The sequence below is a fragment of the Natrix helvetica genome (assembly GCF_964273705.1).
Source record: "Natrix helvetica genome assembly, chromosome: 1".
NCBI lineage: Eukaryota > Metazoa > Chordata > Lepidosauria > Squamata > Natricidae > Natrix > Natrix helvetica.
The window spans coordinates 259,394,847-259,422,010 of NC_138548.1; the positions used below are offsets into that span (position 1 = coordinate 259,394,847).

The window sequence follows — 27,164 nt, forward strand, 5'->3', positions numbered from 1 at the left end:
AATTGCACTTGCTTTCCAGAACTTAAAAAAAAAAACCCACCTCTGGACCCATTATTCAAAGCTTCAGATGCATGTGCTAATCTCAAATAAAACAAAATATGTCTAGGGAGTTCTCTACTCATCCCACAACAGAACTGGTCCACTGAAAACTTGTCAGAAATCAAAAAAATACTTTTCCCTGAAAGAAGTGAAGATGCTAGGCCGACTACTGTAGCGGCTGGCTACAGTCTGAGAGGCAGATTTCAAGCAAATTCAAATAAAATTCAAATACTGAAGGTTAGTATTTAAAGCGTGTCCAGAAATCTATGCACGCACGTAGATGCTTGAGCTATATTTCTTTCCAGTCAAGATCAAACATGTATTTGTACAATTCCTGAAGAAGATGCATAACTCCTGTATACCACTACTGTTTAGACGTGGATATTGTCTTATAGGGGCAAAATGCAATTCAGTTAGTTCCTCCCCTGCTGTTGAATAATAGGCCCATCCGGCCCAATATAAGAAATGTACTATAAGAAATGTACTATAAAAAAAAAATCGAACTTACTACATCTTAAAAGCAAGCAGAAAATGGGGGAAGGGGGGGAGGGGGAGTAGTACGGATGAGCAAATTTGATCTGGTACATTTGGGGATCAGGTAATTATGAACATTATTATCTGATCCCCAAATGTAACCAGCCAAATTTTAAAAACTGTATTTGATTAAAAAAAAAAACATTCTCCAACCTATCTTTCCAGATACAATCAATCTGACATTTCGAGGAAACAGTCTCCTCATAGACTATTGCTAAATAATTCGGATCTTAGCAGAATGGAGGTCCAGAAGGGGAACTAAGAATCACACTCCCCTTATTTCCCACTTCGTTAGCTCCTGCCACCTGCTCTCCTCAAAAGGCTGATGCAACAGGCAAGAGAGGTTGGAGGGGGATTCCCAGGGGCTGTCGGCTGCCAAAGCAACTGGAGCCGGTATCAGCTTAGGCCTACCGGGACCAAACAGGCACCACCTGCTTTCACAGGAGCTCAGTTTACCTGTAAAATAAGTTGGACAAGGTTAGGGCAGCGGTGCTTCTAAGGCCTGCACAGCCCTATCAGTCAGCATCTAGTCAGGTGGTTATAGCATTCTATTTGAAAAATCCACATACTATGTCCCACATCTCTGAATGCCTCATTCGAAGGGCCGAAAAGAGCTTCCCAACTTTTGCACAATTCTTGGTGAGAAACAGATGTGCACCTCATTTAGATTCAAGAAAATTGTCTATTGCTTAATTTTGACAATTTTGTTACTGTGTTCAATTCTTCTTTCCCCCCCGCAAGGTTTTTTCTTAATCTTGACCTATCTCCTAAGCTTGCAGTCAGATATATTGTAGTGTTTCTCTGAACTGCACTCCTCAAATCTCACGTTCTCTCTTTGAGAAAGTGTTCTTTAAGCAGAGGGAAATTTGCACATAGAAAAAAAAAATAGTAAAGGTAAAGCTTCCCCTCGCACATATGCACTAGTTCCCGATTCTAGGGGGCAGTGCTCATCTCCGTTTCAAAGCCGAAGAGCACAGTCTGAACACGTCTCCGTGGTCATGTGGCCGGCATGACTAAAAGCCGAAGGCGCACGGAACGCTGTTAACCTTCCCACCAAAGGTGGTCTCTATTTTTCTACTTGCATTTTTACATGCTTTCGAACTGCTAGGTTGGCAGAAGCTGGGACAAATAACGGGAGCTCACTCAAAAAAAATATATACATCAAGCTAAAAACTGGCAAGAAAGTTTTTCGATTGTATATAATATTGTGAACTGTTTAACTGCTCACATGGCTCCTTTCAGCATTAGAATTCTAACAAAAACCACAGTTTTAAAAAGAAAATCAGATTAGCTTTTTGGGGAAGTGAATCCTTCTGTGTCACAATTGTAAAATGAAGGCCAGATCTACTGCCCATAAACCAATCAGAGTACGAGAAAGAACAGAACTGGAGTTATTAGCAAATAATAGTGGGAAAAGACACGGGAAGCCAAAGTAAAGTTCACACACTATAACTGGGTGGAAAAATGCATGTCACAGGAGTTAAAATGAAGGAATAGAGCAAACAATTCTATTTTTAGTTGTTATTGTTGTTGTTTTTGGTTCCTTGAAGTCAGTGTGACGCTTGATGACTCTCTGGAGAAATCCTTGCAGCTTTCTTGGCAAGATTCCAGAAATGGTTTGCCATTTCCTCCTTCCTAGGGCTGAGAGAGTGATTGGCCCAAGACCACCAAGTGGTTTGATGCCTAAGGTGGAAACAGAAACCACAGTCTCCTGGTTTGTAGCCTGGTATCTTGACCTCCACACCAAACTGGCACTCTGTTTTTAGTCAGAGATTTTTAGAATGTTTATTGTTTTATTGTCTATGCTGGATTTGGAAGTGCTTTACGTCTCTTGAATCGTACAGTGTAAGGATTGGGATGTACCATGGGGATCCTGTACTTTAGGTTCCTGTCCAGTGCAGGATGGTGCACTGCCATAGCATCTCCAACAGATGGCCATCCAGCCTCTCTTTAAATAATTCCTACAGAGGAAGGTCCCAAGGCCCTCCATGAACAACTCTTCCCATTTTGAAGTCCTTTCTTATGGCCAACGAACATCTACATTGTTGTAATGCAAATAGTTTTTGTCGTATCTTTTGAAATACTCTAAACAATTCTGGCGAGCCTTCTACATGACAGTCCTTTGGATACTTGAAGACAGCTATCATGTTTCCCTGCAGTCTTCTTTTCCCCAAATTAAGCATACCGCCTCCTAAAATTTTTCTTCCAGACTCCTCATTGTTTTGGATGTCCCTGCTTTGAACACACTTTGTCAATGCCCTTCCTAAATTGCAGCAGCCAGAACTGGACACAATATTCTAGATGTTGTCTGAACCTCTGTAGAACAGAGATGAATTATTACTTTGCTTGGTTCCTATTGATCCTGGCATTCACCAAGACACTCAGGTTTTTTTTTTTGCATGTACTGTTGCTCAGTTTGGCTTCTTTCATTCCTATACTCATGCCTTTCATTTTTCTTACTCCGATGAAACACTTTATATTTGTCCCTGTTGAAATGTATCTTGCTGGTCTCTCCTCCAACTTGTCAAGGGACTTCTGGTTTGACACCATCTTTTAAAATGTTTGTGGTTTCTCTGTCTTTGGGCCGTCTAAATATAACATTTATATTTACTAATTTCTTCTCCAAGACACTTACAAATAAGTCGAAGAGCATAGAGCCCAAGACAGATCTTCACAATATGCTGCTCGACACAGTCTCCTAGCTTGAACACATGACTATGCTAGTTGAGTATGATTGTTCAATCGGTTTATATCTAGCTCATGGCAATACAATTTGGGCCATATTAAAAATCTGATTTAAAAACTGCTCTACACTTTTGCCCGCCCCTCCGACCAGTCTGTAATTATTTGGATCCTCTTTTTCCCCCTCTCATTCATTCAACTTGTAACCCACGATATTTGAGGACTCTTGGTACATAACGATGATGATGCAACAAAAATGTGCATAGAATACAAATAAGTTATCCCTTAATAAATAACAATATTCCAACCAAAGCTGAAAGCAAGTAAAAATAATGAAATAAAATAAACCAAACAACACCTCCTCAGGCTACAAAAGGAAGTGTTTAGTTTTCAGCATTTTCCAAGAGCACACCAAGGGGGGCAGCCAGATCTTAATTGGGATGGTGTTCCAAAAAATAGGCCTTCCATGCTTCAGTGCCCCTTATGGAAATGGGGCACTACCAACAGTTTTTCCTGAACAAATGAGTTGGTCAGTTCAATTCAGGCTGGAGAATGCAGTCTTGGAGGTATCCAAGTGTCAAATCATATAGGAATTTATAAGTCTGAACCAGCAACTTGAACTGCGCCCAGAAGCCTTTTAGAAATTAATGCAGGGTCTTGTAAAATATTCCTGATGATGTGTGCCACTAACAAGCAAGTGGCTGCAGTTTGAACCAATTATAGCTTCTAGATGGTCTTAAATGCTGACCCATGTAGAGTTCACCGCAGGTGATGAAGGCATGAATTACGATAGCGAGAAACAACATTTGTCCTCTTCCAATCATCTGGCTCTACACCCGCCCTCCATGATTTTCCAAAGATCACAAAAAGGCATCCTGAAAAGAAACCCCTTTAAGACTCTTTTGGAGATTTCAAATATTAAATTGGCCAATCTTTTATCACATTTTTTTTTTTTTGCTTATGAGTGACTATTCTGAAAAAAAGCTTTCTATCTTGGAAGGCAAGAGAAAAATATTGGCTCTAAAATAAATACAGTACAGAGGATGCTGACGATATAAAAGAAATGCAAAAACTGCAGTGTATTGAACAAAGATGTCCCCATCACTGGCAAATGGGGAAAGAAATTAACATTCTGAATATCTCTGTTTCTAAAGAAACCATCCTAACTTCCAGGTCCATTAATTGGGTGAATTCAGAATTTGGGCAGAATCCAGGGCAAACTGGATCCATAATCCCTTCATTCATGTTCTGAAACTCCCAATGTGAGATCATTGCCCACTTCCCACCAGTCAAAAATTGCTAATTTATCCCCCCTTAAAATTGCCAAAGGTATGAGCAAAAATTGGTAAGGAATTTCCTGGGGAAAAATATGACCCAATTAAGTCTACTATGTAATTTTGTGTGTGTTTGTGTGCACCTTTGAGTCAGTCTTGATTCCTGGAAATTGTCTGGACAAATCTCTGCACTTTTCTTGGCAATGTATTCAGAAGTGGTTGGTCCATGTATTCTTCCTGTGGCTGAATCGGAGTGACTGACCAAACTCACCCACCTGGCTTTCATGCCTAAGGCAAGACTAGAATTCACAGTCTTCTAGATTCTAGCTGAATGGCTTCAACCATTATTGCAAACTGGCTTTCAAACAAATTCATATACTTCATATATTTAGCAGATATTTCACTTAAGCACATTTGAAAAGAACAAAGCATTTAAATAAAGCCATGGAGGAAAAAAAATAAAGTAAAAGAAAAGTTGTTTTGTCAGAATTCAGTATCACTTGCTCAAGTTTACACTGATGGCCAGGCTGTGTATATTTTACAACCAGATCTAAATTTCACTTAGTTTCCATTTAGGGAAAAGGAATGACAGATGCAGCTCACTAAATGGACACTTCATCTCTCACTTGCCTGAAGACAATTGGGAGCCTTATGTTTTGACCACATGTCATCCTGCTACACAATGCACTAACAATAGCAACTAGATGCAGCCAAATCTCTATGGCAATGGAAAAACAGTTGCTAACCATCTCCCCACCCCCCACCCCCACTTACCCATGGCACCTTTGCCATGGTCCAGGGCCATGATCCGTGGCCACAAAAGGTATTTGAAGAGAATCTGTGGTGAAGAAAACGTTGAGAACCACTGTTCTTCTAACCAGTCAATATTCTGGAAATGGAAACCCCGGACTGTACACAGTACTCCATGTATGAGGTAACTAGTGCAGAGCAAAGGGGAATAAGATCTTCATGCATCTTTGAAACAATGCTACTTCTAAAGCAGTCCAGAACGGCATTAATCTTTTTACTTGCCATGTCATGCTGCTGGCTCATGGCTTATTGTCACTGATCACACCCAAGTCATTATCTTATGTAGTGTAGTGCTTCCAAGCCATCTTCTAAATGTCCAATGAATTTTCCCTCCCTTAAATGTAATACCTTACTTATTTCCCTGTGAGGATATCTTGTTTTTCTCTGACCAGACCAGACCTCCCAATGTTGTTTCTTAAATGAATGTGAGAAGTAGCCCACCAATCCTATTGCCCAGGTCATTAATAAAAATGTGAATAGTATTGCCTTGAGACAAATCCTTGATGGTCCTGCCTGGCTACTGCTCTCTAAATTGATCTAGAGCAGAGCTGTCAAACTCAAGGCCCATGGGCCGGATCCAGCCTGCAGGGCTGTCCTGGCCTGTCAGGGGAAATTTCACCTGAGCTAATGAGGTGTAGACCGTCGGCTTTCCTAAAAAGCATATCTTCAGAAAAAGCGAAAATAAGACCCGATAACATGTTCTAAATAGAAACAAACTTTAATATGAAAATAAAAATAAACAAAACCTTACTATCTAAATTAATTACATCTCTGCAGAGCTATGTGCCTGCCTTGGCAGGCGAACAGAAGATCAGAAGACTCTGGAATGTGTGAGCAGGCGCAGTACATCACTTGCTGATAAGACCTATGACCTGCGTAGTAATATCTCAGCACAGCTAGCAAACAATTAACGCAGTGACATGGCCTACCCAATGTGAAGAGGAAAGATCATGCCAGTGTAGCTTCGGCCCGGTCTACCCACTGCGCAGAGGAAACATGCCAGCAGTTTGGGGAGTGGTGTCAAGCTGGCCACGCCCACCCAGTCAGCTATGCCTGCTCACTCCCCCCGCCCCAAGGTTAACCACAGCCCTCATGAGGCCCTCAATGAGATTGAGTTTGACATCCCTGATCTAGAGACATTAATACTGAGTGCAGTTAGCCAGCTAGTTCTAGAGCTCCCCTTATCATCCAAATCCCACTTGTCAATGAGAATGTTCTGGGGAACCTTGTCAAAAGCATTGCTGAAATCAAGATGGATTCTATCCACACTATTTCTCATTAAAGTAGTTACCTTGTCAAACTACTTAGATGGAAAGATTTCCTAGAACGTCTGCGAAAACCTGACCTGTATACATAATGGAATACGTGGAGACTTCAGGGAAATTTTAATGAGGAATAATAAATAGAATAGTTGATGGCTTGTATAAACTTGAATTATTTTAGGGTCAAAACAATGAAGGTAGACTGGCTGAGATTTGAATTGTTGAGCAGTTGTCATTTTCAGTGCTGTGAATTCCAAAGTTTCCTTTGTAAGTTATTCTGTTTGAGGTGACCCACTCACCCACCCTTTTCTGCTCATTTACTCCAAAGCATATGCACGTTCTGTCTTTTGTTAGCCTCTCCTGGACAAAGTGGGCTCTGGTATCTATAATGAAACATATTTTCAAACATCTTCAGTAAGCTGAAGGTTGTAAGTGGATTTCCTTTTAATTTCATGCAGGGCTCATTATGTGAAATCTAGTTGCAGAAAAATCTTGAGTAAACTGAACCAAATAAAACTAGCATATGACCGTAGTTATACTAGATGATAATGATGATAGCATTAAATTCCAAGTTTACTTTCAAGTGATCTGGATACCCCTTGTTCATCCTTACAATAAAGAACAGATTCCTTGCATTTTGCTTCAGGGAGTCACCCTGAATTCCAGTATTGTGTGTGAGTTAACAATTACACTCCTTGCTGTTATTTTTAAGACATTGAATTGCAAAACTGCTCAGATTTTGCTTTTTTTGCAACTTCTCCAACTCTACAATATCATTTTTGGGGGACTTACTAGCATGACACAGAGAAAGATTATTTAAGAAGGATTGCTCCATAAAATTTCCTGGAGACCTATAAAGCCATTTACCTTTGGGACATGATTTTGAAGGCGTCCGGCAGGTAGCACTGGACATTCTCCATCTGGAAGGGGTCAGCATCACAGATCTTGTCATCTGTGCGACCATAGTTAGCATTCTCCACCATGATGACATCACTGCCTGGGCATCGCAGCTCAATAGGATAGCCCTCGCATGCCAGTTCCCGCCGAACCAGGCCAAAAGGTAAGCCAGCACGGCTTAGGCCTGCTAGAATAAAAAAAAAATGAGAGTAAGGAAACAAGTTAGTATGCAACTCAGTCCTGAAATTTTCGATTCCCTCTCCTGATTGCTGGCTGTAGTTTTCTCCCCTGTTTAAGTATTCAATGAGACCAAAGCTTGGAAAAACTACGGTTATTTTCCACACTACACAGAATAGGAGATAGATAAACCAGAATTTTATTTTTCTCTTATAGGTTGTCTTATATTTTGCTTGCGACCTGCAACATCTCTCCCCACATCTTTTGTTTTCAGTTTTAGTCCTTGATGAGAATAGTAGGGATCTGGAATCCTTTATACCTCCACCGTGGCACATCTGGGTAGGTCTTAAATGTGAAGCTATGTGTATCCTGGCACCACCCAAGAAGTAAAAAGGAAAAAAAAAACACCACTGGCTCCTATTTGTTGGGCTGAGCTGCATATTCCACCTAAACGCTACACATTCAGGCAGGTATGTCTTTAAAAACCCAGACATGTTTTTTTTTTCATAAAGCTCTTGGCTTCCCACACCACCCACTTTAGAGACAGCAGCTGAGAAAAGGGTCTGAGAAAATTCTTTACAATCCTTTTGAATCCTGCAAGGTTTTGTGAGACTGAAGAGGTGGAGGTGGGAAGTAAACAAGAGGAAAAACCATTTGAAGGCCAAACATGCCATTAGGAAAATTTCCAGAAAGATTCGTACTAGATGTTTCTGTTTATTTTTGTTAAAGGGGGAATGGGAAAAGATAACAATGGACGCTGAGCTGGAAGTCTACATTTACTGAATTCTGTCACCATCTCTATAAGCCAGAGAGACAATGACACCAAGCACCTATCCCAACGGTTAGATCTTTGGAACTAGTTCCTAGTTATCAGACAATTGTGGTTAAATATTTATGTTAGAAATCTTTCTATATGAGATAAAAAATGTGGGGAAGAGGGTATTAGGGTACTAGGGCCCAGCTATTCCTGGGAATGCTATAGACCAGTGTCACGCGGGAACATCACACATACATCTGTCAGGGCTGCACATCTGGAAAAACCAAACTTCTGGGATCTAGTGCACATGCACGTCTGATGATCAGCGGGCCAGCGCACATGCACAGGCCTGTTTCTGGGACTACTGTGCGCGCAAAGGACAGCTGATCATCGCGGGCCAGAAACCCGGAAGCTAAACAGACAAGACCGTGTGTGCTGGGTGACATGGCTTCACGTGCCACTTTGGGCACGTGTGCCATAGGTTGCCATCATGGCTATAGGCAAAAGTTCACTTTTACACACAAGGTCCAACCTTTTTACCATCCCTCCCCGCCCCCTCTAACCAGCCAAAAGGTTCCTGCATTGGAACGATTCATCCTGTGCTTTGGAATATCTATCTACCTTCAGTGACTACCTTTATCCCAAAGATTTCTCCATTGTAAATTTTCTGTAACTGCATATTAATGTCATGTGATGTTCCATTTACAATGAAAGCTGTCTTGAGAAGGAGATGACTTGTTGCCTAGTGCATAGATGATCAACAGGTCACCTCTTTGCACTATAATTCTTGTCCTCTGAATGATAAACTAGAAGGATGAGGCAGTGTTGCTTCTTACCTGGCAGGTGCTGCTCTCATTTTATGGTCAGAATTGCTGAAAGGTAAGATGCAGCAGCACTACAGTATGCATTCAATCAATCAATCAGAATAGAACTTGAAGGCCTTGGAGATCTTCTAATCGAACCCCCTGTTCCAGCAGGATACCCTATACCATTTCAGACAGGTGGCTTCTTAAAAGACCTCTAGTGATGAAGCACTTACAACCTCTGAAGGCAAGCTGTTCTAGTGGTTAATTGTCCTCACTGTTAGGAAGTTTCTCCTTAATTTCAGGTTGCTTCTCTCCTTGAGTAGTTTCCATCTATTGTTTCTCGTCTTGCTTTCTGGTGCTTTGGAAAATGAGTTGGCCCCCTCCTCTTTGTGGCAGTCTCTGCTAGTCCTTCTTTTCTCTAGACTGGCCATACCCAATTCCTGCAACCGTTCTTCATATGTTTTTGTCTCCGGGCCCTTAATAATCTTAATTGTTCTTTTTTGCGCTTTTTCTAAAGTCTCAACATCTTTTTTGTAACATAGGCGACCAAAACTGGATGCATTATTCTAGCGGTGGTCTTACTTACCAAGGATTTATAAAGCGGTACTAATACTTCACCTGATTTTGATTCTATGCCTCTGTTTATACAACCAAGGATTGTATTGGCTTTTTTCATAATCCCTTCAAGGGATGACTAACAAGGACAAGAGCTTGACAAAATGGTAATATAGCAATGAAACACTTGTATGATCTAGAACACTTTTGTATGCCAACTGTTGAGTACATTCCACAGCATCATCCAGACAAAATGACCCAGTTGTTCAGAGCTCTATTTGATTTGCCCTGCCTTCTTTCCAGCAGCTTTAGCCACCAATCTGACTGACATTGGTTAACGTGTCCATTTTCTCTCTCCTTGTCTCCCAAGGAGAGGGTAGGAAGGTGTTAGTGCATCACCAGGTAAAAAATGGCAGGAAGAGCTTAGCAGTGGTGCTTGGGGGCATGTTATGGCCCCATCTGGCAGAACATCTGCATCCCTTTTGGGCTTCTTATTTCATCCTTTGTTCTAACAGTTGTTCTAACCAGCCAAGAGGTTCCTGCATTGGACTGCAAGGGCAATTGTCAAAGCTTCTAGCGGGAAGCACACATTAGTGGCACTGAGGACTTCAAAAGGGAAGATTAGAGAGGGGGCTAGAAAGCAAGCATGTCATAGATGCTCTTTGTGTAATTTTCCTTCCCCCTTGCTGGGTTAATGGAAGAGCCCTGTGGAGGCAGTCTGTAATTAAACCATTAGCTGAGTAACTAACTAGTACAGCCAGGCGCTGGTGTTTGAGATGTGGAGAGAGCCCAGCAGACAAGAGAAGGTTGGAGCTGGGGGGGAAAAAAACCAGGGCAATTGAGAATAGCAATACCAGTGGAGGACAGAAAATTAAGAAGGGATGAAAGAGCTGGGCTCCAGTAGAAAAGGAGATGTCAAAGCCATGGATTTTCACACTGGTAGCCTAGGGAGAAGCTCTATTCAATAACGTCCACAGCCTCCCAACTGCACCTTAATGTGTTTGCAATTGCTAAGGCTATGGTGCTGATTTGGTTTCAAGGCAGAGATGCCTAATTGTAGGTATCAGAATTGCCCCCAAATAATTGACAGCCTGAAGTGAAGAGCCAGATCCTTCCCACCCACAGTCTACCCAACAGAGGCTGGCTTGTAGCTTCAACACAGCCAATAGAGCAACATCTTCTGCTGCAACGGAGAATAACAGGCTAGCTTAAAGGGATGGTATACTTATGTCTGTTCTCCAGCAATTCACACTCACTCCCCCCCCCTCCATCGGTCCTGGTAGGTGTGAACAGAAACTTTCTAAACACTTCATGGGCATCACATTGTGGAGAAACCTTTGTTTCCACCTCCTCATTCCACTAGCTGCCTTTACTACTTTGCTTTTTGCTACATGGCTGTGATTTTGAATAGGAAGATGATCACAGAATTGGGTACTGTTGCTAGCTCAAAACCCCAAATATCTGTGTCAGAAGCTTTAAAGGCTCCAGCACTGTGTGACAATGGTCTGCAGTGACAATGCCAGCCCTTCTTTGGTCTAATTTCCTTTCCTTTCCTTTTGGCCTGGCTGGACTCTTGTTTCACTTCTCCACAGCAAGAATGAAGGATAGCTAAAATGACAATTATGAACAAATCTGAAACGTCTCCAAGTGGCAGATTAGGACTTACTTCTTCTTCACATAGGCTGACTTTTCCAAGGTTTGGAGTCCTAAAGAATTAACTTTCATTTCCAAATCTGAACCTGGCAATCCTAAGGGTGGTGTGCAAAGATGTGTATATTTTTAGTAACTGCTTTTCAATGCTCGTAATGTCCCTCTTTACTCTTATTCCTTCTCACCATTTCTAGCCTTGTCTTCTTTCCCCTCCATCATAAGATGATCCCCTAAATCAGATAGATGATGACATCTATCTATCTGGTTTAGCTACAGGAGGGTGCATTTCCACTCCAGAATACCTATGTATGCTTAACTCTCACTGTTGACACATAAGATAAACCAAGAATCAGAATTGGGCAGAAAGATAGAACTGGACAGGAAGATGGTCAAGAAAATTTAATTGACATGAATTGACTCTATTCATCACAGAATGCAGAGAATTTCATGCTCAAAAAAAAACCATCCATACCCTTAGTGTGTTTATGACTTGCTGACTTTCAGATGGTAGTTAACAGAAATCCTGGACATTATATGTCCAAGATTATTTATTTAGTAAGAAAAATGGGGGAATAATCTGGATTTTTGTTTGTTTGTGTCAGCTCTACTGTCCTCTTAAGTGCCAATTATGTTTCTGTCCACTATTGTTTTATGTGGAACACAGATGGCCATTAGCCTTTTCTATTCAGGTCTCAAGCTCAGTCATGCAGATTATGAGCCTAGCATTATTGCACATCTGGTTTTGTTTACAGACACACAGATACCTCACTCACACTCACACACATACATAGAAGCTATTGGCTTTAAGCATTTCCCAAGTCCCAGGCTGTTGTCAAAGGGCTGTAAGAAATGAAGTACCAAAAACAGCCATCACTACAATGAAAAGCAGAGAACATAAAGGTCCTGATTTGGGACAGCTTGTTAGGTTCATGGTGAAATCTCCTCCACTAGAACTTTCTTTAGAAACGTAGAATGCTCATCTCTCACCACAAACTGGATAAGACAGAAATCTCATTAGTACTGTCTGCTTTCTTGCAACATTGCACAGGATATTTGGTTGTGGTTACATACTTGTGTGGTGCCTACATGTCCATTTCAAAGTGATGGTTATTACTTTCAAAGTTCTCCAGAGCTAGGAGCATGCTCCCCCCCAAAGGTATGCTTGAGCCCAGCTACTGCATTTTGTAAGGCTGCAAAAACTGCTTTTTCAGCATAATTTTGGTCACATTTTCTTCTTGGTTCTTTTATGCATATGAAGTAATTTTAATTTAGTTTGTGACTTTCTGCCCCCCCCCCCCATTGTTTCAATAGCTTTGTTTTATTTTATTGTCTAGCAGGCTTAAGACTTGTAGATTCATTTCTTTTTAATTTTTTTTAATTTTATTTACAAACATGTAAAATACACACACACAAAACTTAGACATACACCACATTTACACAATACAATACGAACAGGAGCTTCCTGTTCTTTCTAATAGCAATTGCCAATCGATATCGCTCACCTTATATTGTTTCCCCTTTTATTATATTTAGTTTGCATTTCACCATTCTTAACCCTCTTATCTTACTCCTCTGTCTGCTATATTGGCGGATTACCTCTAGTAAGTTTAAACCACTTGGATACATATATATGTGTTAATTCTCCTTAACTACTATTTTTGGGCTTTGTTGTCTTCCTTCATTGATCCTTGTTTCTTTCCTCCATCCACCTATGCCATTTATCCCATATCTGGTAGTATTCTGTTTCTTCTTTTCCCTGGATTTCTTTTGTTAATTTGTCCATTTCAGCACAGTCCATAACCTTTCTTATTATTTCATCTTCGCTTGGAATTAATTTGTTTTTCCATTTCTGGGCAAAAGCAATCCTTGCCGCCGTAATTATATGTAATATTAAATACTGAATTTCTTTATTATATATATATAATAAAAAAACTTCAGGTTTCCATTCTATATTAACACCTGTTATTACCTCTACCCACTTTTTGATCCTTTTCCAAATTTTTTTAGCTTCCTCACAGGTCCACCATAAGTGGTAGTATGTTCCATGTATTGATTCACATTTCCAGTATTTTGGGGAGGTATTTGTTGAGATTTTAGCTAACCTTGTTGGTGCCAGGTGCCATCTGTAAAACATTTTGTACTGATTTTCCTTGTATGCAACTGATAGTGTCATTTTTAAATTTGTTCCCCAACATTTTTCCCATTTATCCAATTCAATATTATAGCCAAAGTTCTGTGTAGACTTGTAGATTCTTAAGGCACCCATTTTTGTCACTCAAACAAAATTTGTGGCCCTACCCATTCTGAAAGAAATGGTCAAGATTTCTTTTAAAATTAAGGTTTTACCTATGGTCCGTTGAACTAATTAAAGTAAACTTGTTCAGACACCACACTGATTTACATGTTACATTACATGTTCACATCTCTTGCTAAGTCAATTCCAAATAAATTTGTTTCTGATAGCAAGAGGAATACAGAAAAAGTTTCATTTTAATTTGAATATAGTTTTCTATCCTAAGCAAGAATCCTGATTTAAAACACAGGCCTTTGAGTCCACGGTTTAAAAATGATTAAGGTTTGTTTCCAAAAAGATTTCCTGTTTTAAACTAAGTTAAGGTTCTCTTTCTGATGCACGTGAGAAGGGTTCTCCAGGTTTATCTCTCATTTAAAATCTTTCACCCAGAAGCTTAAGAAAACTCACAGAGTTTGAAAACTTGTATAATAATTTGCCTTTGGCATTCAGATCTTTTCACAAAAGGCAAGACGTACATATAATGATTCTGATGAGTATTTCTTCAGTTTTGTTTATTGTTTCATAAAGTCTTCAATATTTGAAAGGCTCAGGATAGGTAACAATTATCAATTCACAGTCAAAGCATCTGACTATGATACCAAAACAAACAGCTGGAATAGACAACAGAAGGACTTTAACAAATTGCATGTATTCTGTCATTATAATGACAAAAGCCTATTTTAAAGCAGTTTTCTCCATATATATTTTTTCAGAATCCAAATTGTCAAGTTAAAAGCATACAGGTGCAAATGGGAAACTGAGATTACCTTTAATTCTTAATTTAGGCATACAAACTGACACTACCAATCAAATCCAGCTGAGTGAAAACACAAGAGGGTGATACGGAATAAGATTTAGGACAGAAACCATATGGGCTAAGGCAGCAACATTTCCATCACCTTAATTTCTTGGCTATGTTCACAGTACAAAGGGAAGTAGAAAAAATCATAGCACATCAGTTAAAGCGAAAACTATAATAATTTGCATAGTTCATACAGCTCATTGTGGGATTAAGTAAATATTATTTTGCAGGATTTTTGTAAAAAAAAAACCTAGAGGAAATATCAAAACATGTAGCACTTAAAAGATATTTGAGGCCAGTATATATGTGTGTGTAAGAAGCATCAGTGGTTAAGTATATTAGCCAAATGCTAAAACACTTGAGTCTAAATGCAGTTGGCGTTTAGTGGTTCCTATAGGCCAGGAACGTGGCGGCTCAGTGGCTAAGAGGGCTGAGCTTGTCGATCAGAAAGGTGGGCAGTTTGGGGGTTCAAATCCCCAGTGCCACGTAATGGAGTGAGCTCCCATTACTTGTCCCAGCTTCTGCCAACCTAGCAGTTCGAAAACAAGTAAAAAATAGGAACCACCTTTGATGAGAAAATAACAGTGTTCTGTGCGCCTTCAGCATTTAATCATGCCAGCCACATGACCATGGAAACATCTTCAGACAGTGCTGGCTCTTTGGCTTTGAAATGGAGATGAGCACCGCCCCCTGGGAATGACTAGCACATATGTGTGAGGGGAACCTTTACCTTTACAGGGGTGTCAAACTCACATCATCACAGCAGCATCACATGATGTATTGGGACTTTCCCCCACTTCACTAAACTGGGCGGGGACGGGGCCAGCATGTGACACATCTGGCCCATGGGCTGGGAGTTTGACAGCCCTGCAATAGACAGTACTCCATTACCTATCTCCCTTTCTTTCAAAATCTGAAAACCCAAAGCAAAAAAAAGCAAGCAGAAGGTATCTCACATTAGGACAAACATGATAGGCAACATTCTATGAATTCTGAGCATTTCTCTTTAGGAAATCTCTTTCCACTTGGCCTTCTGAAATATGGTAAATCTTCAAGGATATGTTCATCTAAACAAATAGAGTCATACTGTACTCTCAGACTGAGGATCCCCATTCTTCCTCTTGGAAGGAGTCCTGAGACTTCTAATCAACTCTATTTTCACTAGTGAAAGTCACCCAGTCTAAAAGATTAAAATATGACACAGATGGTGGTGTGTGGATCTATTTTTTTAAAAAAAATAAAATTAAATATCTTCTGCCACTCCTTCCCCTCCAGGAACTTTAGAGTTGAAGTAGTACTTGAGGGATGTGGGATGTCTGATTCCAAAAGCAGGAAATATTTAACATTATATAAAATTGAATGTGTAAATGCCCCATAATCACTGAAGAACAGTCTCCTCCCCAATTAATGTAAGCAGGACTATATTACAAATAATGAAAGGAAATCATACCTTATTTTAAGGAGTACCCATTACATCCTCATCCATTTCCCCTCTTTTCTTTTAAACCAAGCTGGTAACTTTCAATGCATTTTTTCCCTGCATTCTAGTCCCTGTTTAGAAACCTTTTAGGATATCTATGGGGACGTGAAATCTATGGGGACAAACCAAAGCTGAAGAAAGTCAAGAAGCAATGGATGGAAACTAATCAAGGAGAGAACCAATTTAGAAGGAAGGTGAAATTTCTGACAGAACAATTAATCAGTGGAACATGTTGCCTCCAGAAGTTGTGGTCACTCTAACACTGGACGTTTTTAAGAAGAGATCGAACAACCATTTGTCTGAAATGTTCTACGGTTTCCTGCTTGAGCAGGGAGTTGGACTAGAAGTCCTCCAAGTTCCCTTCAAATTCTGTTATTCTGATAACCAGGATTCCTGTTCTTAATATTAGCTGTACACTGATTGTATATCACATATATGAGCAACATATGAGGGTATTTTGGAAAGCAATTAATACTTAGCCAACACATGAACTATATTAATAAACTGCATATTAGAACAATCAATCTTCTTTATTTTATTCCATCTAGGATCTTTAGATATACTTATTGGAGTACAACTTCAGTCATCCACACCAGAATGTCCATCACATCTGGAGGGTGTCAAATCTGAGAAAGCTGCTCTAACCATAATGTGGGGAAAATATGTATGAACTAGAAGCATTTGTTGAGCTTTCATTAGCCAAGATCAGTGGTGGGTTGCCAGCGGTAGCCCAGGTATGGCGTACCGGAGCCAGCCGGAGCACTAGATACCATTCTGTTACAGTGCTCCGAAGGGCCCATCAGCCCGCCCGAGCTCCTTACCTGTGTTTTAAAGCTTCTGTGCTGCTGTGCATGTGCATGGCACGTACAGCGCCTGCGCGGTGCTCCGCAGAGAAGCTGGAGCATTGTGGAGGTGCTAGAACGTCCATGAGGACGCCGCCAGCCCCGTTCCAACAGTACCTGTTGGAACAGGATTTGTAACCCACCACTGGCCAAGATGAAAGGAAACATGACAGGAAAACTCAACAAGCTTAAAAACAGAAGATCGTCATTAACCAAGGAAATTTTTTTTTCTCCCTATCTGCCTTGTCCAAGATTTCATAACAAATTTGGTTGCTCCCCCCCGCCCCCCCGCGCCTTCCCAGATTCTCTTACTTGACAGTTCTTTCCAATTGTCTAAAAAAAAAGGCTTTGGTTGGAAACCCATTGCTAGACAAAGTTTCCTTCTTAATGTTCACTTTTTCTGTACTTATTACAAGTAAGGGATGCATACCAGAAAAAAAATATAGCAGTCACAGTAGTTGCTAGAAGTGCAAAAATATTCCAGGTGCCTAAATTCAGTATGAGCACCAAAATAGACTGCTAATTTTGCAGAAAACTGTGTCACCCCACAGTGAATGTACACTATATTGCCAAAAGTATTCGCTCATAACTGAGTCTGATTATGTGGATGGGTGAGTGAATACTTTTGGCAATATAGTGTATCTAACCATCTATTACTAGAACTGGGTCTCCCAAAAGCGGCTTCAGGTTATTTGCTTACAAGGTTTATAATGTTAACATGCTGATTCATTTTGCTGCTGGTATTTTCCCTCCCCCGGGCCTTAGAACTGGAATTCATTAACTGTCTCAAGAGCACCGCCATAGTACCAGGATCTCCTTTGCATTACTAGAGGCAAGTAGCCTCTTCTTGCTAGTTAGGAAGATGTGATATTAAATACAACTTGATCAGGTACCTATATACAGGAGACAAAGAGACAGGGATTTCAACTGTAAATGTTGTGCATTTCTAAATAAAGCAGTTCTGTTTTTAGTACTTAATTGGAAAATATTTTGACATTGTCAAGGGAAGTTGCCAAACATTATTCTAAAAATCTTTTTACCGTTTATTGTGAAAGGAAAATAAAAGGTTTTATTTCAGAAATTGCAGTAGAATTCACATTTTTCATTTTGTCTAGAAAAGAAAGTATCTCTCAGCTTTTTCCAGCGTCGGGTGGTGCAGGCTCATGGATTAATTCATTACAAGGGCTGCCCTGTTTTGGAAGCTGCTCTCCTCTGTTTCTCTTACCTTGTGTGGCTGAGGTGACAAGGACAGTGGTGATGCACAGGCTCCAGAGGGCATGGATGAGCAGGGCCATCCTGCAGTGAGTGCTGGAGTTGTCAGCGACCAGGAGCCACTCTGTTCATCCCCAAGGAGGGTAAATCACAGCAGGCCTGGTGGAGAAAGAGGAGAAGACTTGAGCCAAGAATTAGCACAGGGGTGAGTTATTACCTGCTGTCCTCAATCTGCCTCCTATAGAAATCACGCTAACATTATTTTTCCTGTTCTAAAGGATACACATTGTTGTCCTTAATCAGCCTCTACATTCTTTGGCCCTTCAGATTAACATATCTATCTCTTCCCAGAAAAAGTAGAAGCCTTTTAGGAGACCCTGTCTATTCTCTCTATAGAAGAGGATATTTGAAGAATCAAAACACTGAACCGGAATTACTGTTTAATCCAAAGGACATGTACCCCAAAAGAGTAGATTTTTCTCAAGAAAAAATCAGAACATATTGTGCAATAACATGAAACCAATATTTCCAGACAAGAAGTAGCTGGAATCCACAAGGATTCATTTTTGGCTGTTGCTAGAAAATGATAAAAAAAAAATTCGAAGCAGATTCTCTTTATACCTCTCTATTTTTCCAAAAGAGAACTTGTTTCTCTGCAGGGGTTTTCGCCCACTTGCTCATTCACACATCTCAAAACTTAAGACATTCCTGCAAAGAATCTTCAACAAAACACAGCTATTTATACTCCCATTTAACTTCAAAAACAACAGCCACATAAATGTATCCTCCATTGAATGCCTCCAAATCAAATGTTTACCAAAGACCGATGTCAGTTAGAGATGAATTTCTTTTGAGTTCTTGAAACAAAGGAACAGTGGCAACCTTTCTAATACTTGAAAGCTAAGGTAACTTTACTGCAGTGCTTTTCATTTTTTAAAATGATATTAAGAGTTTGGAAAAGAAAGAAGGAACAGCTGAGAAAAATTCAGAAAGTTAAAACAAAATAGTTGGTAAACAGAATTAATAAGTGTCATAAACAAGATTTGAATTTTCAATATTTTATTAATTGGATTCAGGTAATTCATGAAAATATTATATCATTTTAAAAACTACAGCTGGTTGTTAAAATCCAAGTAATACATAAATATTATCAGTATAATAAGCAAAGTATATATCTTAAAATAAGATTCGAAGTTATTGTAAGTTCTATCCAAGCTTTTGAATATTTATTTCGATTTAACAGATTCTTTAGAGTCAGAATATTAAGATTTTATGTTAAGGGAAACTCAAAATTTGGATAGGATACAAGCACATATATAGGAGTATAACGGAGTTAAATTCTGTCAGATTTACTTTTGAGATATAGAGTTATATTGGACATTATGAGATATTCTATCAGAGAGTAAACCATATTTCTGTCTTTCATCTCTTGTAGGTAAAAAAAAAACCTCAAGAACACTGTTTCAGAGTTTCCCTGCCTCCTGAGAAATTCCTGTATCTAAGACATGGAAGCAGTTGTGCGTTGCGAAGAAGCTGGAGGCACAAGAGAGCATCAATCTAGAGTATCCATGACACGTGCCAGACTTTCTGGATCTGGCAGTCTCCTCATGTGAACTGAGTATGGGTTCTGGAATACACCCAGCAGTTTTGGTGGAAGCTTGTCAACTACGGACAGTTTTGTCCCTGAGTAAAACTAAATAGCTTCCAAGGAAACTCCAGATTCTCCAAAACATCATTTTCAAAGTCCTCTTCAGTTTGAACTGTGCCTTTATTCCACATCTCCCAAGATAATTTGGTTGAAACCATGTTAACAAGGACCCACCTTTTTAAAAACAAAACCTTCCAAAGCACCTCACCTCCCAAACTCCCTGAAAAGTCTCTTCAGTATTCCAGCATTATTCAAATATTATCAATAGTAATACTGATATTATCCATTGTAATATTGGTAAATATTTGAATAAGAACTGAACAAAATAAGGATTTTTTTTCTTTGCAGCATTCTTCATATTCCTTCAGTATGGTATTCCTTCAAAGGAATGGGCAAATTGAACTGTGTGAAGCTATGAAATCCATGTTTTGGCTTGTAAGATTCAGTGGCACGGTTGCCAAATTATGCAGTGTGGTTTTCCATCTTTCTGAGACATGAATTGCTGTAGACCTGGTCTCCAAGCTCTAATATAAATATAACACCATTAAATCTGCCATTCAACTCAGCCAGAACTGAATTGAGAATTTCCGTAGATATTTACTATCTCCAGGCTGCAATAAACCAGATCATCACTAGATGGCAGCAGTTTTCTGCTGGTCCACCCCTCACTCCACCCCCACCCATCATGTAGTGGTTGTCTGTAGGTTTGCAGATAATGATGCCCAATTCTGCCTACGCATATACTTGAAGTTACGAATTAACATTAATAAATATTCAAATATATTCCAAATGAATATGCCTGGTTTTATTTTTGGAAATTTGGTTCCTCTACTTGTTACAGTTCACGACCATGCCACTCTGACCCTCCCCTCTCCCTCAAACGTTGGGTGTATGGCTCCTTTTCACCAAAGAATTACAACAAACAACAACAACAACCCTCAGCAGAAAATTAGCAGGAAAATATTTCATGTCACAGATATGAAATTGTAGGAGAAGCTTCACTTAATACATTTTGGCTTGTCAGACCACTCTTGCAGGCACTGGAGCTCCGTCAGAAAAACACAACACAGTCATATGACTGAACAAATAATGCTATCAGCATTTGTTATGTGTGTATTTCTCATATCAGAGCAGAAATAATTCCTTAAGGAAAGAGGGTAAGTTACACAGAAGACCCGAAGAAGAGATCAATAATGACAGCATAGTCTTTCACCGCAGGATTATTCTGTCCAGCTTCTCAATCAGATGGCTTTTGGTCCCTGCCTTGAGGGGAATCTGGTGCAGCCAAGCGTAGGAAAAATAAGACGCCATGTAAGCCACAGCTATATACTGAATAGATCATACTCCCCCTTTTCCAGATGTCATTTACTAGATTCAGCTATAGGGGGATTCAAGAAACAGGCCACACAGGCTACCATTTCATATTTATAGCAGATTTTTAGACTAGGCAGTTGTCAGCTGCCAGCCTAAAAGACGTCTTACAAGGACTCAAGGCTTGAAATATCTGTCAGTTCCAAGGACTGCTGAACTGCTTCAGGGACTGACTGCAGGGAAGCCCAGAATACACGGCCATTCTGCCATATCTCTGAGATGCTTTTCTCTCTCTTTCCTCAGTGACTCCTTTCACACACATATACTGTAAGATTAGCCAGCAACTTTAGCTTTAGCATTTCCAGAGAGCCAACGGCAAACTGCTTTTCTGCTCTCCTCGGGTTTTGTTTGTTTGTTTTGTGTTGTCTTCTTTTCAATGCTTTTAAGTATTGCTCTGGAGTCTATTCTCATAGCCCTTGGCTATATCTCTAAACTTCAGATGATGTGTATCCTGTATCTACTGACCCTATTTCTGACACCAACAACTAGGTCTCTGCAGGACCATGAATCTCGTTGCATGTAAGAGTAAAAATGATGCCCGTTAGAGATAGTTCATTCTAAAGACATTTGCTGCACTTAATTAGGCCTTCAGGTATTTGGTGAGAAAATAAATAAATAAATATTTCTTTATTTGTTGTTCAGGGACCGGTCATCTTTTGACAACTGGAAGTCACATATTTTAAATTATTGCCTTTAGCAGTCAAGAATTATAGGAAAGAGGTAACCACGTGAAGGCTGAATTTGGGGACATTCTGCTTTAGTATCAGCTGAGGTTTACTTCAGGAAATCAGTCCTATTCAAAAAACATTCATGTATAGAACTAAATGTATCATTATACTCATTACACCGTGACATCTATAGTAATCCAAGAGAACACAATCTAAGAGATCACAAAATTGACTACCCTAGAGACCTTTCATGTGTACATACAGGCCTGGATGTGGTACCTTCACTTTGTAACCAACAAGCAGGTTCTTTAGGAACTTCTATAATGTGACTTGGGAGATGCTGGTTTCCTCTCCTAGCATGGTTGGGAGCTACAAAAAGAGGGCTGGGCACCCATGCATACTGCAAAATATTGGTTATTCATCCCTGTATTATGGCATAATAATACTGAGTTTCCTTTTCATTAGGACTTAACAATGTTTACTTATCTACAACCAACCCTGGTTTTTCTGAAACACTGAACATCCTGACCTCTCATAGAACGAACAAGCATTACTCATCCTGGGATTTTCTAAAAAAATTGGAATCAATTATTTGAACGGAAAAAATTCCACTTGATAAGTTCATTTGCCATGCCAGGATAGAATCTGCTTGATTAGGCCACTCATCACAGGAGAGTCTATGGCAGGTCCCTCAACATTTTGATGGGAATGACATAGGCTTGATCACTGGCACTGTTATCCTATGGAATGCTCCTCCCTCCCCTAACCTGACCGCCCCCAAAGAGATATAAATGGTCTCTACCTTGCTGAGTTTTCTAGCAAGTGTTTAATTTACTTTGCTCCTTGATGATTTTAGTGAATTATTTTTGATTTTGTCCTTGTGGTATTCCATTCAGAGTCAGTTTGGAGGTGTGGGCTGAGCTATAATGACCATGAAAAGAAATATGTATTATGCAAGCAGGATAGCTTCAGGGCTTTTTTTTTTTAGACGATTATGTAAAAAATGCAGATTACTGATTTCTAAATAACATAGTACAAGAAATTACAACCATTTATTTTTGTAACAATTCATCAAGAATCATTGCATATTATACTAAATTTTTAATTATAGGTTTTAATTAAAAGTTATAGTAAAATATGTTATATTTATTTAATGCCTCTTAAACATATTTTGAAAAGGTTATTTTTGATTATTTTTTAAGATATCAAAACATTTTATTTTAACACTTCCTGGGCATATTCGTTTGGTTTGCATACAAATATTTTCTGGTTGAATATTTCCTGGGAGACCCTCTCCATGGCCTAATATTCAGCTCCACTTTGAAAACCTGCAGCCAAATCTTAATCGAGGATTTTGTGATCTCTAATTTCAAAGTATCTAAATAGGCTTGCACCTATTTAGGGAAACTTTATGTAAGGTGGCTTAAAGCTATCTTGGTGAGTAAGAGATTGTATCTAATGAAAAATCCCCTGTTAAGAAACATATGACTTTTCCTACCCCCTAAATTTTTCTCTACTTATCCTGTGGAGCAGACACAGTAACTTTCATAATCAATACTTTTATGGAACCTAGTCAATTATTGGAAAGAATATCATTCTTAGTAGAAATAATCACATCTTAATAACCACTTGATCAACATCTTTTCCTTTAATCAATATATATTCAGGCATCTTAAAAACGATTTGCATGCCCAAATATTAAAAAGACATCCTTTTATGACTAGAATTTTTTTACCTTTGTTAAGATTTCTGAAGCAGATTACACGTGGGATCTGTAATGAAGTAGATGAAGTGCAGGATCCCAACATAGCTGATTCCTTACATCAGCATTGACCATTGCACATTTCTCGATAGCATAAATTCTTTAAAATTAGGAAATCATCTTTATCTTTGTAAAGACAGTACCATCATCCAATTCTCAAAATTAGGATAATAGATTTCATAGATAATGGAAACAAATAGATGCAAATAGATGCAACTTCATGTGCTACGTTGAGATGATGTCTTTACAATATTAGGTCAGTCAACAGCTAGAGAATATTGCGTGAGCTTTCTTTATGTTTGCATTGTCTGCAACTTTGAATTCGTCTAATAAAAGTATTGGTTAGTGAGGATTCTTTAAATAGAACATTCTCTTTTGCAGCCAACAGAACTACTTCGGCTTTTTGCAACAAAGCACTTCACTGTTTCTAAATGGTGCAACTGCTTTTCATTTGCCAATGACATTTACCTTCCTTGGCTTTGTGCCATGTTGTGTAGAATGTAATCCTGTCCATTTGGTCAGAAACACATTTCCCTTTGTTCAACCAGCATGGATTCAGGGACCCTAATCAAATCGAAGGTTGGACTTTTTGTAATGGTTTTTCTTTTGTGTGCAAAAATTAAAATACTGTCTATGAAGTCAATGATTCCTTTTGTATTTCCATGGCCGCTTCATTTTTTTTCTGAAAAACTTTGGGAGTATGTATTATGATGGGAAAGTTAAAAACAGACTCTCTCTCAAAGGGTATGATAAAGGTAGTCAATTTAGCCCTCTGATTGTCAACAGCATTTTCCAGAAGCCACCTGGGACATACAGCTTGGAAAATACATTGTCTGCTGCCACTTGATAGAAGCTGTGGAGTACAACTTCTATTAATGGAAATATATCCTTTTAAAATGCAACTTTAAATTTCAAGAGCTAGACATATGCATATATGGTACAACACAGGCATCGTGTTTTTGTAAATTATGCAACATTTAAATATTTATTTTACAAAACATAGCCTGCCATTTTGTTCGCAAGGCATTGATTTTTCTTTTTTTCTCGAACCATTTTCACCTTACAAAGAATGGAATAACGTATTCCATGGGGTGTTTGTATCCTCCATGGTTTCACAAAGGTTTAGAACAAAATATTCAAAGGGTCATCCTTTCAGCCCCTTCTATTTCCCCCAATTTTAGCAGTTTTGGAACTGCTTCACAATTGAGGAAGCTATCTAAGGTTATGACTGTATTTTCAAACTAGCTGCCCAACAAATTCTTAAATGTATGCCATAGTGAGAATATATCTTTGTGAAATTAATTGTCTCTCTCTTCTACTGCAGCAGCCATTATCTCGCAGCGACGTGCAGTCAGGTGAGGCAGGGGAGGCACAGCCTCACCACTGTCATCATGAAAAGAAAAAAATGTAAAAGGAAAAAGACGAGAGCTGAGGTCAGGCTGGGCTAGTTGCTGCCTCACTGTGGATGACTCTGCTTAACTGTTTAAAAAAGCCTCTAAAAAAGTGCCCTCTACTATGAGGCAGGAGAACTGCATGCCTCATCTAGTCTGACTTTAGGCGTTTTATGATCACTCAAGCAGAGTTAAGCAAGGATTAAAAGCCTAAAAATTCCTGACGTAGGTGAGGCATGCAGTTCTCCTGCCTCATAGTAGAGGGCGCTCGTTTGGGCGGGGCTTCTTCAGAGGACCCGAGGCAAGAGCAGAATCTGTGATCAGTGAAGCTGGGCTGGATCCTTCTGGGGCTGGGGGAAAGTGTGTGTGCTCCAGTATGGCTCTTTGACTGGCTTCCTGCCTCCTCCTGTGGTCTCCTCGCTGGTGCTCTTCCCTCCAATCCAACTTTGTGTGTGTGTGTGTGTGTGTGTGTGTGTTTGAGAGAGAGAGTGAGTGAGTGAGAGGGAAGAGGATAGGAGAGATAGTCCAATCCAACTTCTGTGTGTGTGTGTGTGTGTGTGTTTGAGAGAGAGGGGAGGGAGGAAGAGAGGGAGGAAGGAGGGGAAGGGAGAAGAAAAAGAAAAAGAAAGAAGGACATTTCTTTCGTAAAGGAGAAAAACAAATGCTGTCACTTTAAATCGGAACTGAGCATGCCTGGCTGTGGAATTCTGGGAGTTGAAGTCCAGAAGTCTAAAAAAGTTTGAAACCCACCACTGTGTCAGTGCCTCACCAGCCATAAACCTCACTGCACATCACTGATTATCTGAATATATGAGGCCCAAGATATGGATATGATCTTTTGGAAAACATGTTCTCCCTTAAGTAGGAAGTGGTTCATAATATAATGAATCCGTTGAAACCTAAACATGTTACCTAAGGGAGTGTGCCTTGTTGCTTCCGAATGTTTTTCTGTTTTTCGAATGTTTTTCTGAACTTTTGTTAGAACTATGAATGAATTCTGAAAATAGCTCCTGCAATATTTATGGAAAGTGGCTTATCTGCTTCAAGACCTTCTCTTATTGTCCAGTGGTTCTCAACCTGTGGGTTGGGACCCCTTTGGGGGTCGAACGACCCTTTCACAGGGGTCGCCTAAGACCATTGGAAAACACATATTTTCAAAAAAATACGGAAAACATCAAATAATCTTATGGTTGGAGGTCACCTCAACATGAGGAACTGTATTAAAGGGTCGCGGCATTAAGAAGGTTGAGAACCACTGCCTTAGACTCTGATCAATTCGCAGAGCCTTGCCATCTCTATGGCTTTGTGAAAAATTAAGTCCTGCCTTAGCTGAAATATTGCAGAAAGACTTTTGTCTAGAATTCCAAGCATCCATCTCCAAGGTGCCCCTCTTTTTAAAGTAATAGATGCACATTTAGACTATTTGTTAATGCTCTAACAAATTCTTCAACATTTCCCCATGCTTTTAAGTTCTCTGCCCTTTCAAAGATGACATTCTTCTCAGGGATGTAAGGGACCTCAAACTTTAGCCAGAACATTCTTAAAATTGGGTTTATCTTTAACAAAGGGAAAATATCAATAAATGCTGTGGCTTTCTTTCCCCATTGTTCTAAAGAAGAATTTATTGTGCCATCCATTTCTCTCCTTATGGAGCTAGGAGACCGGGGCAAAGCTAGCTTCCTTCCATTAAGGCTAAGACATAAGATTATTAAAACTGAAGGCTTCCAGTTTAGGAAACAATGCCATATTCTTTCTCTAATTAGGAAAGCTGAAATTTACAGCAAAGGCACCTGCACATATCCTTTCAAAAAGGTCCAGGAATGTCTAATTGTACAGCTGATGTTTATCAGACAATAGTGGAAAATCAAGGTGAAAATTATCCTAAAGCCAGCTCTAAATATTTAGAAGAATGAAAGAAAATCCTGCTTACCTTTTCCCAGGAGAGAGGGAAACCTGGAAAATGTAGTCCTGATATGCATGACATTTCATTACCTCCCCTCCCCCAAAAGCTATTAGTACAGCTCTTGGCTACAAAAATATTGTCCACCTATACTTGACTTCTAAATACACAGCCAAGAAAGAATCAGTGGACACCCCAGTCAAGAATTAAATACTAAATCATTTTATAATGCTATTGATTCAGATGTGACAGGGTATCTTTTTGTCCTATTTTACTATAGCAAGTCCTCTTTAAAATAGACTTCCAGTTCAAATCTGCTTTAAAGATAATCATAAAAATATAGAGCAAACCT

The 27,164-nt window shown here is 39.5% G+C and overlaps 1 protein-coding gene across 3 annotated transcripts in view; it reads right to left on the bottom strand.

Annotated features, from left to right (window-relative positions):
- Positions 1–27,164, bottom strand: part of ADGRL1 (adhesion G protein-coupled receptor L1) — a 159,288-nt gene that overhangs the window by 51,585 nt on the left and 80,539 nt on the right. For all 3 annotated transcript variants that reach the window (XM_081943144.1, XM_081943145.1, XM_081943146.1), the window contains exons 2-3: positions 18,086–18,231; positions 7,469–7,685 (exon numbers count right to left, since the gene is read on the bottom strand). In XM_081943144.1, the coding sequence (XP_081799270.1) occupies positions 7,469–7,685; positions 18,086–18,155 (287 nt within the window). In that variant the 5' untranslated portion in view covers positions 18,156–18,231. The remainder of the gene's footprint in view (positions 1–7,468; positions 7,686–18,085; positions 18,232–27,164) is intronic.